This window comes from Marmota flaviventris, chromosome 7, assembly GCF_047511675.1.
Source record: "Marmota flaviventris isolate mMarFla1 chromosome 7, mMarFla1.hap1, whole genome shotgun sequence".
NCBI classification, from domain to species: domain Eukaryota; kingdom Metazoa; phylum Chordata; class Mammalia; order Rodentia; family Sciuridae; genus Marmota; species Marmota flaviventris.
The window spans coordinates 112,272,019-112,289,976 of NC_092504.1; the positions used below are offsets into that span (position 1 = coordinate 112,272,019).

The 17,958-nt window shown below is 36.4% G+C and overlaps 1 protein-coding gene across 2 annotated transcripts in view; it reads right to left on the minus strand.

Annotated features, from left to right (window-relative positions):
• Positions 1-14,381: 14,381 nt before the first annotated feature.
• The window catches only part of Tmem144 (transmembrane protein 144), a 34,089-nt gene continuing 30,512 nt past the window's right edge, over positions 14,382-17,958 (minus strand). For both annotated transcript variants that reach the window (XM_071614581.1, XM_027926535.2), the window contains one exon: positions 14,382-15,996. In XM_071614581.1, the coding sequence (XP_071470682.1) occupies positions 15,913-15,996 (84 nt within the window). In that variant the 3' untranslated portion in view covers positions 14,382-15,912. The remainder of the gene's footprint in view (positions 15,997-17,958) is intronic.

Genomic DNA, 17,958 nt, shown 5'->3' on the forward strand with positions numbered 1-17,958 from the left:
GTCTACACAGTGCTTCTCCTGTGTTCTTTCCATTACACTCTTGGAATGAGTTCTATCAGCTTTGCTTCCCACACCTCCATCTCCTCTTCCCCTTTTTCCTTGTATGTGCCTTTACCTAATCTGTGTGCCATAACCCTCAAGTTACTCATTGTATTTAGTTTTCATTTTGGGGTAAAGATTCAGCTTCAATCTTCTGGATCTTGGTTTCCAATGAAGTATGTTGTCAAATATTCCCAGCATAAGTGATGTGTTAAAGTTAAGATAGGAATTGGTGGTGTGAGGTGAGGGGTTGCAAAAGTCTTTATTTTTCAAAATTTTTTTCCTATTATATATTCAATATTCTTGCTGTTGAATTGCAAAGCTATGGCAGATTTGAGAACTTTGGAAGGCTGACTCATTCTTCATGTGAGAGATGTTGTTGGGTTAAGTGAAAATATCCAAAACTGAAATGTGGAGGGGCAAAAATCTTAAAAATAATAAAATTTAAACTTTGTTTTTTATTCTAAAATTAACTCTATGGAGATTAAACATTTAAATGTGAAACATAAAAATAAAACCACTAGAAAATGTAGTAGAGATTAAAAAATAATTATCTTGAAAGTGTGACCACACATCTCTGTTAAAAGGGAGTGTTTAGTACATTTTACCACATAGGATTAAATGATGGTAACCATCCACAAACATTAAAAATGAACTGGGAAGTATATTTGCCAAAAATTACAATACAGGCAGAGAGATTATTCTTCTTAATATGCAAAGGAATCTTACAAATTATGTTTAAATCCCAAAACTTCCTAGAAAAAAATGGTTGAGAGATATAAATAGGAAGAAATGTTACAAAAGGGTAAATACAAGGAGCTGATACACAAAGAAAGAATCAATCAATTTTTTATTTTATTTTTTTAGGTGTAGATGGACATAACACAATGCCTTTATTTTTATGTGGTGCTGAGAATGGAACCCAGGTCCCGCCTGTGCTAGGGGAGCGCTCTTTTGCTGAGCCACAATCCCAGCCCAGAATCAATCAATTCTGAATCCATCAATTTTGTTTATGAACTAACACACAGACACACAAAGACTCTTAGATATCATTTTATTCACATCACATTGGGAAAGATTTAAAAAATAATTTTGACAATATGTTCAGAATCTGTTAGGGTAAAAGTTACAATTTTTTTTTTTGGTAGAGCATTATGGTATACTCAACTCTAAAATTTAATCGCATCTTTCTCATGATACAGTTATATTTCTTAGAATATGCCTTGTAAACATAGTTGTATAAGAACATAAAATAATATGCAAATATATTAATTATGTCTTTTTTAGGGGGTACCAGGGATTGAACTCAGGGGCACTTGACCACTGAAGCATAGGTAGGTTATTATTTAGAGATAGGGTCTCGTCTTTGTTGAGGCTGGCTTTGCACTAGTGATCCTCGTGCCTCAGCCTCCTGAGTCCCTGGGATCACAGCCATGTGCTGCCCTGCCTGGATTAATGGTATCTTTTTTATTTTAGTAACAAAATATTGGAGACAATCTCTAAATTTCTGTTTGTATATATGAGTGTGTAAGGTAGAAATTGGAGAGACTGGGAAAGAATAGGAATGTTGTTTAACTTTCAGTTAATATTTTTTTTCATTATTTTTTAAGATGAACTTGTTTTCTCAGTAAGCAATAAACAGATGTAATTAAAAAAAATCTATGTACATTTCAGAGAGAATTTAGATGCAGACTAGAAGAAACATTAAAAGAGTCAGAATCCTGTTCTATAAATAATTTTCTTTTATTGTAATTTAAACTCCAACCAATATGAATAGCGATTTTATTGCCGTGCTTCTCTCTCTCATGGGTAAAAAAATTGCCTAAGTATGGGCCATTTTGGCTCTGACAGATTTCTTGTAGCTTTTTCTGAAAAGTTTGCCTGAATGAAAAGTTTGCAGGTGCAGAACCCAGGAAAATCACTCAAAAGCTGAGAAAGATTACATTTTCTCCTTTGATTTATGATCTTGAAACATATTTTCAGATAGATAAATTAATCTCATAAAGCATAGATGTTAACAATGATTACACAAATTTGTAACAGCCATTGAAAAGAAAAGAGATACACATTTACATGAAATAGTACATCCTATGTAGTCTAGTAGCTGCAAAGATCTCTTTTATCTGAAAGTGTCTAAGACCAAATTGCCTTCCATTCCTTCACCAACCCCATAAAATGCACACAAATCTATTGGAATATATTGTGAAATTTAGATTTGTTTTCTTACCTCATATTTAAGAAATATTCACATTCCCATGTTAAAGTTTGTGATTCTATTGACAGGGCAGTATAAATGTAGATGATTTTGAATTTCAGATATGAGAACTTTCAGATATAAGAAGCATCAAGACTAAGGCAGCATAAGTGAGGGGATAGGATTTGAACTGATTTTAAGTATATAAATGAAGAAGATTCTGGAAAACATTTTCAGCTTATGATTTGAGCATTTTTAGACATATCCAACTTTCCTATTCCAATGGAGTTTGTGTCATGGTGATTTTTCCACTAGGCATTTCAGCACTGAAATAAACACCAGGCTCATTTACTACCCAGCTTATGTCAATTATTTACCTTCATCAAATTTAATCTATAACCAGAGAAAAGGAATGGGAGATTGCTGTTTTCAATTCAGTCTACTAGTGATGAAAAAAACTTGTAGGAATTAATATTAATTGAACATCCAATTACAGCAAATGATTGACTTAATGAGCCTATTGGGAAAACATTTTGGCCTCTTGATTCCAAAAGGTCTTCCAAAATAACAGGGCAAATAGTCCCAGGTCTCTGTGACCTTAAGAATCTAATTAAGCCAAAGAATTATTAGTGCATCTTAGAGAAACCTGAGGCCTCTCAGCTTACTGATTTAGTGGTGATGTTCTTGTCACTGGGTCAGAGAATAATGTGGCTTCTAGCTTGTTATTTGGCAAGTCATTAAGATTGGTGGCACTCTGAGAATTCTATGTCCTGACTATTCTAGGACAAGAACATACTCTTCTGTTTAAATAACTCTAAAAATGAGCTTATTTTATGACATTTTTAACTTTTATGAAATTAAATACTAAAGTCCAAATAATAAAGTAATGAAAACTCAATGACTGAAAGACAGCCATCACATTGAGAATTAGATTGATAGTATGTGAAGCATGACATATACAATAGTTTTATAAAATAGGTAATAGCTTTCTTTTCTAGGTCAGATTTTAAAAAGCTATAAATGATATGGTCATTCAGTGGACAGATATAGGAAAGGGAGAAAGAATTTAAGAGCAAAAAGGTTGTAAGGACTATCACAATTAAACCTATACCTCCCTCTAGTGGTCAAATTAAAAAATGTATTTGTAGAGATGAATTGATTGAATGACTATTTGATAAACGTCAGTAACTAAATGGTCAGACAACTAGATTTCCTCATATTGTGTGAATATTTTAACCAATTCAACTGACTACCTTTTCTCTCATTATTAAATTTGGATGACTCTTCCTTGTAGAGGTTTCAGTTCTCATAAACATTCCAGCCTATGACAAGGTCTATATGCCACTTGTACTGCATGATACTATTTATATACTTGGAATCTGGGTATTCATTTAAGTTGCAATTTATGAAAAATGAATAGGAAATAATATTTTTCTGGATGTCTATTAGTGATGGTAAAACCCATAGAGATTAATATTCTTAAATTTTATACTCAAATTTTAAATATACTTAAATTTTAAGAAAGTAGACTATGAGTTATTTGATGCCATATTTTGTCATGTATATTAAAATGGAAAATTTTAGGAGCACTGAGACATACATTATTATCAGAATGTCAAAATTTAGAAGCTTAACCCAGAAACCAAGGATATTGTTTTTTTGGTACTAGGAATTGATCCCAGCGGGCACTTAACACCTGAGCTACTTCCCCAGCCCTTTTTATTTTTTATTTTAAGACAAGATCTCTCTAAATTGCTTAGGGTCTCACTAAGTTGCTGAGGATGACCTTAAATTTGCAATCCTCCTGCCTCAGTGTCTGAGTTGCTGGTATTATAGGCATATGCCATCATGCCCAGCTGTCTAGTGTTTGGGGGTGGTTGCTGCATATAAATATTAATACATTTCATTGTACTTGTCCTTTTTATCGTCATGTCTACAATGTAGAATTTGTTATAGCCTCAGCTTGGAATATTATTTTTTCTCTCTGGAGAAAATATAAACCTATATTTGGGTGTTGGGTATATTCTTCTTGACTGTTGAGTTTTAACATCATCTAAGATAATTTTACATCTAAGATATGTGTACTAATGTACTCCTTGAGCCTCAAAGAGAAAACAAAGAAAACTGTCTAATTTTATTCGGTACTCTTTTTATTCTAAAAATATTCTTTTAACTGAGGAAGATAGGACAAAAATAATAACTGTATACTTTTGCTCTGTGTGATAAGTAATAAAGATAAAGTAGTTTTTCAATAATCATATGTTTCATGCTGGATATTAATTGGATTGTGAAAAGACAACTACACCATGAAACTATATGTTTTCTTGAAATTTTGCTGAAACTGCTTGTTTGATGTGAGACATAAACCAGAATTTGAGGCAATTTTAGCATCAATGAAGCCTTTAGGATTTAGGTTATTTAAACTTGTTCAGTAAATATTCACTGTGCACCTATTTTACAAAAGCATGGTGTTGACTACTTGTTATGGGTGAGACATGGCTTGTCTTCCCAAAAGCCCATGTGTGAGAAAATGCAAGAAGGATTAGAAGTGAAATGATTGTGTCTTGAGGGCCTTAACCCAATTAGCTGGATGGTAACCATAGGCAGGTAGGGTGTGGCTGGAGGAGGTAGGTCATTGGGGGTGTGCCTTTTTCCCTGGTGAGCAGACTCTCTCTTTCTCTGCGTCCTGGGCCATGTGCCCACTACTTTCCTCTGCCACACACTTCTGCCACGATGCTCTGCTTCACCTGGGGCCAGAGGAATGAAGTCTGTCTATGGACTAACCTCAGAAACTGTGAGCCCCCAAATAAACTTTTTCTCCTCTAATTACTTTTTTTTAGGTCTTTTGGTCACAGGAGTGCAAAAGCTGACTAAAACATGACTTAAATTAGTGAGAGAAAAGCAAAAGAGTAAACCAGAAATACACTGTGAGATCAAGATGCTAGATGTTTCCAGGAGGGACAAGAGGGCTTAATGATAAGGAAGGTGTGAAGAAGGTAAAGAAATGTACCATGAGGTAGGAGAGACTTTAGACCAGAGAAGGGGGAGCTTCTTCCTTCTGTCAAGAAATGACATCAAGCAGGCTATGCTGCTGAAATGCAAGCTGTCCTTTTCAGGGTGAGTTCATTGTCTCTTCAGGTCCCTGTTCTGTTCCTTAGCCTCACATGTGGTTGGAATCTAGTGACTATTAAATGATTGAGTAGAAAAGTTCTCAAAGTCATGACTTCATCATGTGCTTGCATCATAGCCAAGGGATAGGAACTCTAATTTCCTGAGGCTCAGAGCCTTGATCTGTAAGGTAGATTTAAAATTGGATATCAGATGTCTTTATGCATGTACAATACTTTCTTTTTAAACAGGTGAGACGCATTAAATTAAGGTAAGTGGTACTGAATGCAGGGACCATGTGGAATGTGGATTCAGTCCATCATGAGCATAGTGACAAACACAGGAAAATGTGGGTATTTTCAGTGTAGCATGTTGAAAATGAGATTTTTCCTATTTTTATTAGTGTTATGACCTCAGAAGATCGTGAGTGCCACTCATACTTTAAGACTTAAAAAAAGTGTCAGAGTACCTAGTCACTGAGTTCTCAAATCCTACCCTGTCATTCACTTCAGACATATATAAGTTCGTAAACTGATGCTGGGAGGAACCTGGGATCAATTCAGTGGCCTCTGGAAGCAGGAAGGTGTAGAATAAAGAGACCCCATGTACAACATGTAAAATGGGCTCTAAAAAGGTTTTTATAACCAAGAGGAATGGCCAAACCAAAGGGGTGGTGGGGTGGGGAGAAGGGACTAAATGTCTATTCTACTTGAGGGTGATGCTTTGGAAATATATTGATGGACATGAAAATATGTTCACAATATATTCAATAACAAAGTGATATTCTAAAATAATAAATGCAGTACAATTCAGTTTTGCCAACTACGTGTATTTATGTATCTGAGTAGTTAAATTCTGGAAGGATTCATATCAATATATTACAGTCATCTTACATGAGCTTTTTGAACAGCAGTTTTAAAATTTTCTAACTTAAAATTTGTTATTTTTATTCAGAAAATAAACTTTAGAAATAAAGAGGTATTAAATTATTTGCCTAAGTTTTCACTGATGGTTGAGTGTAGGTTTCTCAACTCAACCCAGTGATTTTCCTATTGTTTGCTGATTACAGTATATTAGCTATTACAAAAATATCATGTTGCCTTTGAACCTGAGTTACATTAGAACGTCCTGCTGCAGCTTGCTCTTGGTCATCTCTGATGCTTGTCCCTTGGGGTGAATGAGTACACAGGTATTTGGCCAATGCCTTTAGGGGCTCCCAGAGTTATTCCTGTTAGACTGAAGATGAAACCATCTTAGTGAAGACAATTTGCTTGCACACGTAACATGTTGAGCACACTGCCTGGCACATGATGAGCCTTCTGTGGATATTATTATACTATCCTAGGACTATTTTATAAAATAGGGCCAGTAATGGAGCTTGTCTCAAAGTTGCTATGAGAATTCATTAAAAAAAAAAAGAAAGCAATGTTCTTAACATGTCAAGTATCTAGCACATACTGAATAAATATGGTTATTATTGCTATCATCCTATTTGGTTCTCATAACAGCCCTATGAAGAAGGTAACATTACATTCTACTTTTAATAGATGAGCAAGGCAAGGATAAGAGAGGACTCTCCCAATAAGTATGTAGAAAGAAAAACAAATAATAAAATATTTTCCCATCTGCCTTTTCCCTGGCGCATTACTGGAGTTATTAACAGATTTCTACTCCATTCATTGGCTCTAATATAGAGATGAAGAAACTTCTGTGGATGTCTATATGCTGAAAAGGAATTCAAAACTAATTAAGAACTGTTTGCATGATTAGACAAGTTCAACTTTCCATGTGTTCTTTGCCTGCCTTCCTTTTCTACATCAACAGAAATTTATAGTAGTTGTTGTTGAAGAAGTTTCACTTCAACTTACATAAAATGGTGCTTCTCTACTCCATGTTTGATCAACATGCAAATTTCACAAAATGCATAAAATTTCATATAACATGTCTTAATATAGTGTTTCTCTCAAAATTTGTGAAAATTTATTTTGTTATAGTAAACATTTTATATACTTAAAATGTATTATGAATGAATTTACCACCAATGTCATAATACTGTGCCCAGTCAAGTAAATGCCAACTGACCTGACTTTTTCATCTTTCAGGAAATAAATATTATGTATGTTTCAGTTAAGAAACACATTATTGTATATGGAGAGAATGTTATTTCTTTTTTCAGACTGCACACAAATTCTTAAAAAGTCTAACCAGTGTGTGTGTGTGTGTGTGTGTGTGTGTGTGTGTGTACTGGGGATTGAACCCAGGGCTCTGCACATGCTAAGCACGTTCTACCACCCAGTCACACCCACGATATTTTATTTATTAGGCCCTTTTCCACCCATTCTTCTAGGCATCTTAAATTGCCTTTGAGAAAAGGGAGTAAATTTCTACATAATGTCAGGTCAGGTGTGATCCAGAAAAAAACTTCCAAAGAATTAAATATTCCTTTCTTTGTTTATAATAACCATGTTGTTTTTATTATTGGCTTAGACAGAAAAAAATCTCCACGTAATAATATTAAAAAAACAATGTATTCAACTGTTTAAGCTCAGATTCTTTTTATGGTTCAACAAGTGAAGGCTGTAAAATGGCTTACTATATGACTATTCACCACCAAGTTCTTGCAAACATTTGTAATAGAATAGAGAAGCTAATAAAGAAGATTCTTGGGATTCAGCAATATCTGCTAAATAAGAGCAATTACAAGTGAAGATCAGAATTTTCTTGTTTTATATGGAGTTATTTTTAGCAGCTCTAGGGAGGCTAAGTTTACCCCAGCATCAATGTAAATGAAAGATGGGCAAGTCATACACACATAATACAATACTAGATTTAAAAATTTTCAGTTTTTCTTGGGATCATTAAAATAGGAATGTAACTGCATTCCAAAAAGGTAGCTTGTCTTCAATAAGGAAAAAATTGACAAAAGTGACCTGAGTTCCCATACACAGACTTTAATGGTGGCAAAAATTAAAAAACAAAAAACACTGAGTCCACTTGTATGTCCTATTTGCTAGAAAAATCTGATTGACAATATTAGGAAACTTAAAAAAAAACCCACAATATTTTTCTTATCTAATTTCAGCCACAGCTTTTTCTGCTCTGATATCTGCCTGAAATGTTTCACACAAAATTCTAGGTCATCTAGTTTCTTTCTTAAAAATAAAAATAAATATCATTTGACATCTGATTTTATTATAGAGAGGAAAAGAGTATGCCCCATCCTGTCCTATTTAAAAATGCTCAGTTGTGTTGAGACAAAAAAGTCATTTATTTGAAGTCTTTGTGACATGTAAGTTTTTATACCTATTGTTTGCTCTGCGGTGTCGCCATGGTCTTTGGCTCAGCATGAGCTGCACGTGTGCACCTTATTTCATGCAGTGTCTTCTACGCTCACTGGATTGCAGGTGCCTCTGTTAGTTTCTTAGAGGTGTCACAACCAATCTGCACAAATCTATCCTCTCATAGTTCTGGAGTCCAAGAGAAAAATCAATGTGTCAGCAAGGTCAGTCCCTTCTGGAGGCCTGAGGCAGAATCTATTCCGTGCTTCTCTCCTTGGTTCTGGTAGCCTTAGCCATCCTTAGTGGTCCTTGGCTTTTGCTCTGTAACTCCAATTTCTGCTTCTATCTCTATATGTCCTTCTCTGTCTCTCCAAGTGTTTCCAATCTCCTTTCTCTGATAGGGACATCAGCTATTGTATTTAGGGCCTACTGTAAATCCAGAGGTTCTAATCTCAAGACCCTTAATTACATTGGCAATGACCCTATTTCCAAATAAAGTCATATTCACAGGCACCAAGAGTTAGACCAGGGCATATTTTGGGAGGAGATATTATTCAACTTGCTATAATGCCTACTTATTTTTGATGCTGTTGATGAGAATGTGACCAAAGAGAAGCTGGAATTAAAATATAGCAGAATGCTTATTTCAGGACTTCTGCTTTTGTTCAAGAAAAATAATAGAAACCAGATTTCTTCTGTTACTTTGAAGAAATTTTAAAAATGAGTAATATAAACAGGATCTTACATTAATACATTTTATATAAGTACAACAAGAAAGAACACAAACAGAGGTGATAAATCCACACGAGTTGAGAATTTGGGAAGGCCAAGGCAGGTAGAATACATAAATCCTGATACCGGTCTTGGAGATCAGGAATGGGTCCTTGTTCCCTGGTGTTGAAAATAAAACCCCAAGAAATGCTGAGGCAAGTACAGAAAGCAAGTTTTATTAAGAAAAGGACAAAGACAGATTTATCTGGAGAAAAGGGGCCCCAGAGCTGGGTGTCTGTGGAAGAGGATGGGGTTTTCTCTTTTACAGACCCAAGAATCCCTCTTTTAATTATTGCATTCTCTTTCTTCCCCATGTATGTTACCAAGGGCAGGGACAAGAAGCTAATTTTTAGCAACCCAGAGTGACCTGGAGCATGATCATGGAGGTTAATAACCCATTGTTTTTGTCTTTGATAACCAGTCCTCAGTTTCTTTAGAGCCCATCATCCATTACCTACTGACTACTTGACCTTTGTATCTGCCTAGGCCAGGTGGGGCTGCAGGCAGATTGCTTTTTGATTAAAAAAGCCTGTAGGGGGTCAGTACGTGGGAATGTTCTTTTTGGTACTGGGGATTGAACTCAAGGGCACCTCACCACTGAGCCACATCTCCAGCCCTATTTTTTATTTTATTTAGAGACAGGGTCTCACTGAGTTGCTGAGCGCCTCCCTATTACTGAGCTGGCTTTGAACTCATGATCCTCCTGCCTCAGCCTCCTAAGTAGCTGGGATTACAGGCATGTGCCATGGTGCCCAGCACAGTGGGCCTATTTTATAGAATTATTCTCTTAACCTTGTGTTCCCACCTTCCTCATCTATCTGTCCCCTTACAGTACTAGAGTGAGGGTGGGGAGAGGGAAGGAGAGAAAGGAGGGTGCAGAGACAGAGCTCCAGGGCTTTGCAGTGGGCTTCTCAAAATTTTAGTTGACTAATGACCAGCCATGTATGGGAGGAGAATGCTAGAGACTGGACAAACAACTCCCCAGGAAAGGAACAGATGGAAACAGTCCCCCCAAAGTCCAAGAGCTTAGAAGAGTTCTAACTTATTATAGCAAAAGTAAAAACCCAAACCAAACCAAAACAAAAACCCCAAAATCAAAAAACAAAACAAACTCACTTATACTATAGAAAGCATCTGAGTTCCAGGGCACACAGCAGGATAAACCACAGTGGTGCCAATGGGGGGAGGTGTCCTTGAAGAGGATGGTGGGACCCTGGCCCCATCCTCACTTCTGCTTCACACTCATGACATGACAGTTTAGCTCTGCCACAGTCTCCTGCAATTGCCATATTGTACCCACAAATAGAGATCTAAAAGCAACTTGTCCACCCAGTCATGAACTGGAACCTCTAAACTGTGAGCCAAAGTACATTTTTCTCTTTATAAGTTAATTATATCTGGTATTTGTATATAGTAATGGAAAGCCGACTAACATAGTATCTCAATGAATGATGAAAACTTCACAACATGTAACACCCATTCATGATAAAAACTCAGTAAACTACAAACAGAAGACAATATCCTTCATCTGAATGGTGTCCCCATTGTCATTTTTATTTAAATAGCAGTGGAGGGCATTGATAAGGGAATAAAGCAAGAAAAAGAAATGAAAGACACCAGGATTGGAAAATATGAAGTGCCTCACAATTGCTACTAGAAATATATTTTTAAAACTATTAGAACTAGACTAAACAGCTTAGCACAGGCTCTGGGATGAGGGATGCCCTTTGGCTGTGTCACCTGATGGCAGGTGGAAGAAGGCTCTGGTGGGAATGTGTATTTGAGCAGGTAGTCAGATCTTGGTAACAGACTCATATTTTTATAATTGTCCTCTCATGAGAACTACTGAGGGATCCCACCAGAACTACTCTGCATCCTCCATGATCTAAAGAGCTCCTGTTAGGCCCCACTTCTTAAATGTTCAGATACTCCTCGTCAGCTCCACCCTGGGGACTGATTTTCCAATACACAAACCTTTGGACAGGACACAATTAAACCATAAACAAACTATAACAGATAATGATAAGATGTTCTTCGATGGAAAAACAAAGAAATAACAACAAAAAAAAAATCCAATTTTTTCCACTTGTGTCATGCACTGTGCTAGGTTCTTGAGATATAAAGATGAATAAAACAACTTCTCTCAAGGAGTTCCCAAGTAATTTTAGCTCTCCTATACATATGGAATCGATATGATGCTCATATATTTTTGGAGAAGAAGATGATAGAGACTTTGTTGGAAAAAAAATTGAAATTAATTTAATACAATCAAAATTTTATAAGTGAAAGGGAAGTTTATAAAATCTTTAGTTATGTAAATTATGCCAAATGATAAATGTGTTTACAAGTACCTTGCTGGTAAGAGGAAAACACAAAAACATGATCTGAGTCTCAGGAGAACCTATGAGGGCCTTGGACACCCATGTGGATGCTGCAATCAGTCAGAGTGTCTGGCCCATCTTCTCCACTAATGAGTCTCACCTTCTCTTCTAGTGATTAATTTCTTTAGGTCTTATGGGAAAATCTCCATTTAGAAATTGGGATTTATGTTTGCTTTCGTGAAATCTTGTCAATATGAACTGTGTTAGAAATCTTATAGCTGGAGTAACAAATAATTTATCTTTTTTTTTCATTTTTGCCTCATTTATTTTAGGTTCATTGGTGTAAGTTAACACACATTTTCATTTTATCATCTTTTAATTCTCTATAATACATAGTGCTGTTCCCCTTTTTGTTGATTATTCATCCTAATTTTGGCCTGTATTTCTTTTTTTTTATTAGTTGTTCAAAACATTACAAAGTTCTTGACATATCATATTTCATACATTTGATTCAAGCGGATTATGAACTCCCATTTTTACCCTATATACATAATGCAGATTCACATTGGTTACACATCCACTTTTTTACCTACTGCCATACTAGTGTATGTTGTATTCTGCTGCCTTTCCTAACCTCTACTATCCCCCCTCCCCTCCCCTTTCCTCCCCTCCCCTCCCCTCCCATCCCCATCTACTGTAATTCATTTCTCTCTCTTGTTTCTTTCCCCCTTTCCCCTCACTTCCTCACATATGTAATTTTGTGTAACAATGAGGGTCTCCTTCCTTTACCATGCAATTTCCCTTCTCTCTCTCTTTCCCTCCCCCCTCTCATCCCTGTTTAGTGGTGATCTTCTCATGCTCTTCCTCTCTATTCTGTTCTTAGTTGCTCTCCTTATATCAAAGATGACATTTGGCATTTATTTTTTAGGGATTGGTGCGGCCAAAGCAGTATGGAGATTCCTTGGAAAGCTGGGAATGGAACCACCATTTGACCCAGCTATTCCCCTTCTTGGACTATTCCCTGAAGACCTTAAAAGAGCATGCTATAGGGACACAGCTACAACAATGTTCATAGCAGCACAATTCACAATAGCTAGACTGTGGAACCAACCTAGATGCCCTTCAATAGATGAATGGATAAAAAAAATGTGGCATTTATACACAATGGAGTATTACTCTGCACTAAAAAATGACAAAATCATGGAATTTGCAGGGAAATGGATGGCACTAGAGCAAATAATTTATCTTAAGGCTATGAAAACAGATCTAGCCACCAACCTTTTGGATGTGATTTAGCATTGGCAAGTTAAGTGCTCTGAACCAAAAAAAAAAAAAAAGGAGAAAGTTTAGTTATTATTATTATTTATTTGGTACTGGGGATTGAATTTAGGGGCACTTGACCACTGAGCCATATCCCCAGCCTTATTTCGTATTTTATTTAGAGACAGAGTCTCACTGAGTTGCTTAGCACCTTACTTTTGCTGAGGCTGACTTTGAACTCATGATCCTCCTGCCTCAGCCTCCCCAGCCACTGGGATTACAGGTGTGTGCCACCGTACCTGGCTGTAATTATTATTATTTTTTTTGCCAAATGAAATCCACTTAAACAGATTAGTTTAAAGCATTTCCTGACCTCCTTAAAAATTATAAAATTCAATTAATTATCCATCCTTTTACTTTCTTTTTTTCCCTCTAGGAATTGTAATATAGAATATTGCCTAATTTTAAAATACAATATTCTCCTCTTATCAACAAGGAACATGTTCTAAGATTTCCAGTAGATGCCAGAAACCATGGACAATACCCAACACTACATACAGTATGTTTTTTCCTGTACGTATCTACCCGTGACAAATTTTAATTTATTAATTAGGCACAATAAGAGTAATATATGTATATTCTATTTTTAGCATAAGTATTTATAGAAAGTATCTATTATTTTGTTTATTGATAATTTACCTAAATGACATAATGGTCCACCCACAGATCTATAGTATGGGATTCTTCACTCTACATGTTTTTCAATATTGACAAGGACAGGCTTAGTAGTCAGTAACTCTAGGTTATATCAGTACAAAAGGAATAAAAGAAGGTTGGGTTGCTCGGGGGTTGCTTCTTCTACTTAGTGTAGTACCGTCTGTATACACAACATGGCAGGGGCTCTATTATAAAGGTTACCATTTGAGATAAAGTAAGAAGACCAAGCTATAAAAAGTTCAACACAAGAATCTGGCTATACTGGTCAATGCAAAATAAATCCTCAAAACCGCAAGAGAGTTAGGCATTCACTTCCCTAGGTGAACAAACAGAGAGGATTTTGCAATTGTCCATTTAGACTAACTTCTAAACAGTAAGCCGTTTGGCTATCATTTTGAAAAGACTTGGGGTTTTTTTTGTATACAATTCTTATTAACACTACAGTTATTGTCTGGCAGCAGACAGTACAGCAGTATATAATAAATTGTCTTCTTTTCCACCCATTTTTCTTCTGCAGTTATTTCATGCTTAAAATTTTGCATACAAGTTCACAATCTTAACTACAAAATAATTAAAACTGTCCAATATCATGTTTTAAAATATATTTAAAGAATAAAATATTTTTTTATCATGTTAATTTATTTAAGTTATCAGCATAATTTAATGACAGGTTAAAATTAAAATGGGCTTAAGGAGTTAATAATCAAATATTTATTTGTATTAGCAGTTCAATAATTATATAGGGACTCCAGTGTCCTTTTTCATATGGAGGAACCAAAGGTAATTGGATGGAGGTTAATAAGGATAGTAGCTCTGAAAAGGTATTTTCCAATTTGTAGACATTTTCCCTTCAAATAACATTTAATAGCGAACAATTATACAGTGCTTGCCAAATACCAGGCACTCACAAACATTACATATTGTAACTGTATACTAGTCATGTGAGACAGGTACTACCATTAACCCCACTTTGCAAATAAGGAATTTGATAACAATGAGCTTGGGAACTCGTCCAAAATCAAATGATTAAAATGAAGCAGAGGTGGAATTTAAACTGGTGCAGGTTGTCTTCCGAGTTTATACACTCATACAGAATGTTGTTCTGTTTCTCTAGCACACACACACAAAAAAATATGTGTTATCAGGTGGGAGCAGGTGAAATTTACATTTGAACAATAGTTCTATTGTGTTAAGGGTTTGAAAACCATGTCAATGAACATTGTATTAGTAATTCTATTTCCATTTTCCTAAATAAATAAAACTATTGCCATATCATTTTCTTTCCAGTGGTCTGTTGGAAACCACTAGTTTAAATAGGAATAAAACAGAAAGCCTCCATTTAAAATGATTTCAGATAAGTATATTTTAGAAAAAAAATGTAAATGAGTGTTGGTCCCTTTAAATTGACCTGATAAGCTAGAACCTTACTTTACCAACTCTAGAATTTTACCCAAATTCATAACTGTGCACATATGAATAGGTGTGCAGTTAAAAATGCATCTGTGTGTGTACTTATATATGCATGTGTTACATTTTGTACATATCCTCAATGGTGGAAAACTTTTGTTCTCTGAGGATGGATTTATTTGGAGATAATCAAGGTATTTTAAGCTAAGATGGGCCGCTGATGTAGAGTTGAACAATATTAATTGGAAGTAAAAATAAGTTTTGAATTATTTTTTCAGTTCAAAATAATTCAATGGTCTTTTAAACCTGTAATCATCAACTGTGACATTTACTTTTGCTAGCAAAATATCCAAGTATCTTTGCAATTTAATTCCATATGGTGAGTCTTCTCCTTCCCCCTCCACCACAGGCCTTTATTTCTGTTTCTTTTCATTAGTAAGTTAGAAATTTGGATGGTAACTTCTTTGTATATGAACTCCATGCTGTTTTCTAGATTATGCAACACCAGGTATACTTTGTGTTAAAAGAAACGAAACAAACAAAAATCAGCACTGTTAGATGTAATGCTACATGAATGTACAAATTTCAGGCACCTTGTAAAGTCCTACCCTCATTAACAGTTCATCAGAAGAATTTTTCATTTTTATAGTAGACTGAAACATAATTTTCCTCCATTTTCACATTTATGAGGGAAAAAATCAGAAGTGGTTGAGATCCATTTGTTGTATGAAAGTGAAACTCTTCTCAGCATAATCCCTGTCTTGTCCAGTAAGGGAGTTCTCCTAACCACTGCTGCCATCTGCTGGTCTTGCGATGTTTAGATTTTAGAAAAAGCTGTGCATAAAGTTCCACTCAAGATGATGCAAAATGCAAGTATCATTAATAGGTAATTTCGTAGACCCTGAAAAATAAAATAGAATAACAGCAATGAAGAAACTGGAATAAAATGCACAGAAAAACCAGATTCTTTCAAGATTGCTTAGTATCTTACTATCTGCTCTACACACCTGGTATTATTTTTTTCCCCTACCCTCTCCTAGTAATAATCCAAATTCTTTTGAAAATTTGCAAAATTCTCACTAACTCACCCACAGTGAGCACCAACTATGCATGCCCTAACCCAGTTAATCACATACTACAAGTGACAGGGATTAATCAAGTAATTACCCAGAGGAATGCTATAACATGAAAGGGGTGTTCTTAAAGGAAACCATTGTGGTTGTCTGAGAGTGTGTTATAAGACTCTTTTAAAGCTGGTTTGGAAGGTGGGGAGTTAGACTTCTAATTATGAGTATCGATGGATTGCCCAGGAAAATAGGGCTGCAGTCAAGACTCCAAGTAGAAGGAATTTTATGTGCTGTTGTAAGAGAAAGCATGATACTTCCCAGGGACTGAAACAACAGTCTACTGGAGCAAGGAGAGGTAAGTGGAGCTGATGAGGTGGAGGGCTATGGATCTGCTTGAGCATTCGGAACTTCTTATGCTTTGGGCTTATTATGCAATGGGAAGACATTGAAGGAATGGACAACTGTGGGTGCTGAAAAGATCAGGATTGCATTTTGTAAAGCTTACACTTTTTGAAGTATGGGGAACAAATCAGAGAGGGCCAGAATGGATGCAAGGGAACCAGTAAGGAGGCTCCTGCAGTCCTCCAGGGAAAGATGAGGAAGAGTAGATGGAGAGGTGGACACCAAACTGAAGCATGAAGAAGAAATGCAGACAGGTGTGAACTATGATGAAGACTAACTTTCCTAGCCATATATGAAGCACTGGTGTTAAAGATGGGAAACTCGGAGCACCACATCCCAGTGTAGCTCAGTCCATTTTTGGACTCATAAAGAAATATCTTCCGGTGTTAAGCCGAAGTATTTTATTTCCTACAAGATCTATCTCTAGGGGTACAGAACGATTGACTTTAATATCTCTCTCACAAGATAAACCCTCAAATAGTGAAAAATAACTATTTTATATCCCCGGAGGCATCTCTTTTCCTGGTCAATAGTTTAGCTCCTTTGAGCATTTCTCACAAGGAATGACTTCAAACTCCCTCACTGTCCTGGCCAATCCCCTCTGAATGACTGCTAGTGGGTATATATCATTCTAGGGAGATGAACCCCAGTACTCTAAGGCCAAGATCGTCCAAAATAAGACAGGGCTAATAACCTCTAATTTTAGACATATGTTCTTAGATCATTTTCAGATCTTCTAATAATGAAATCACATGATTCTATTGTTAGCTGCTCCTCTTTAAAGGAAAAAATAACAGTTATTTAATTATGTCACATGGAGGACACACAGGGGTTCTGAGAGGAAAACAGAAAAGCGAGAAGAGGCAACTCTAAGCAGTCATGTACATACTGCTTAGAGATGCATAAAACGGGGCTGATGGCCTCCTTCTTGTGATAACCCTGGCCACTGGGGTCTGCCAGGCTAACAGTGTGAAGCTACACAAATTTGGGGCAAAACTTCGGGGAAGGCTGTGGGAATGGGGTGCTCTGTCGGCTGACTTGTACAGGGAGTGGGTTCATAAAAGCAGTATCCTGGGGCCTGTCAGGGGTGGAGCCTCAGGGCTAAGCTGGACTCCTAAGTATCTCCACCAGTGCTATCCACGTAATCAGTGAGGAGCATGCACCATTTGGGTTCCTGTGGACAGCCTGGCATACGACACACAAAGGCCTAGGGAGATTGTTTGCCCTTGCAAAGATCACAAGGGGTGCAGAGATTTTCTGTCCTGACTGCCCTTCTGTCAGATCTGCTTTGAGTGATACCCAGAAAGGGCTAATTGGGCTCTCCAGGGAAGTAGGGTCAGGGTGGAATAGGCCAGGCTGGCAATGTCTGCATCACTTTGTTTCCTGGCTACCCA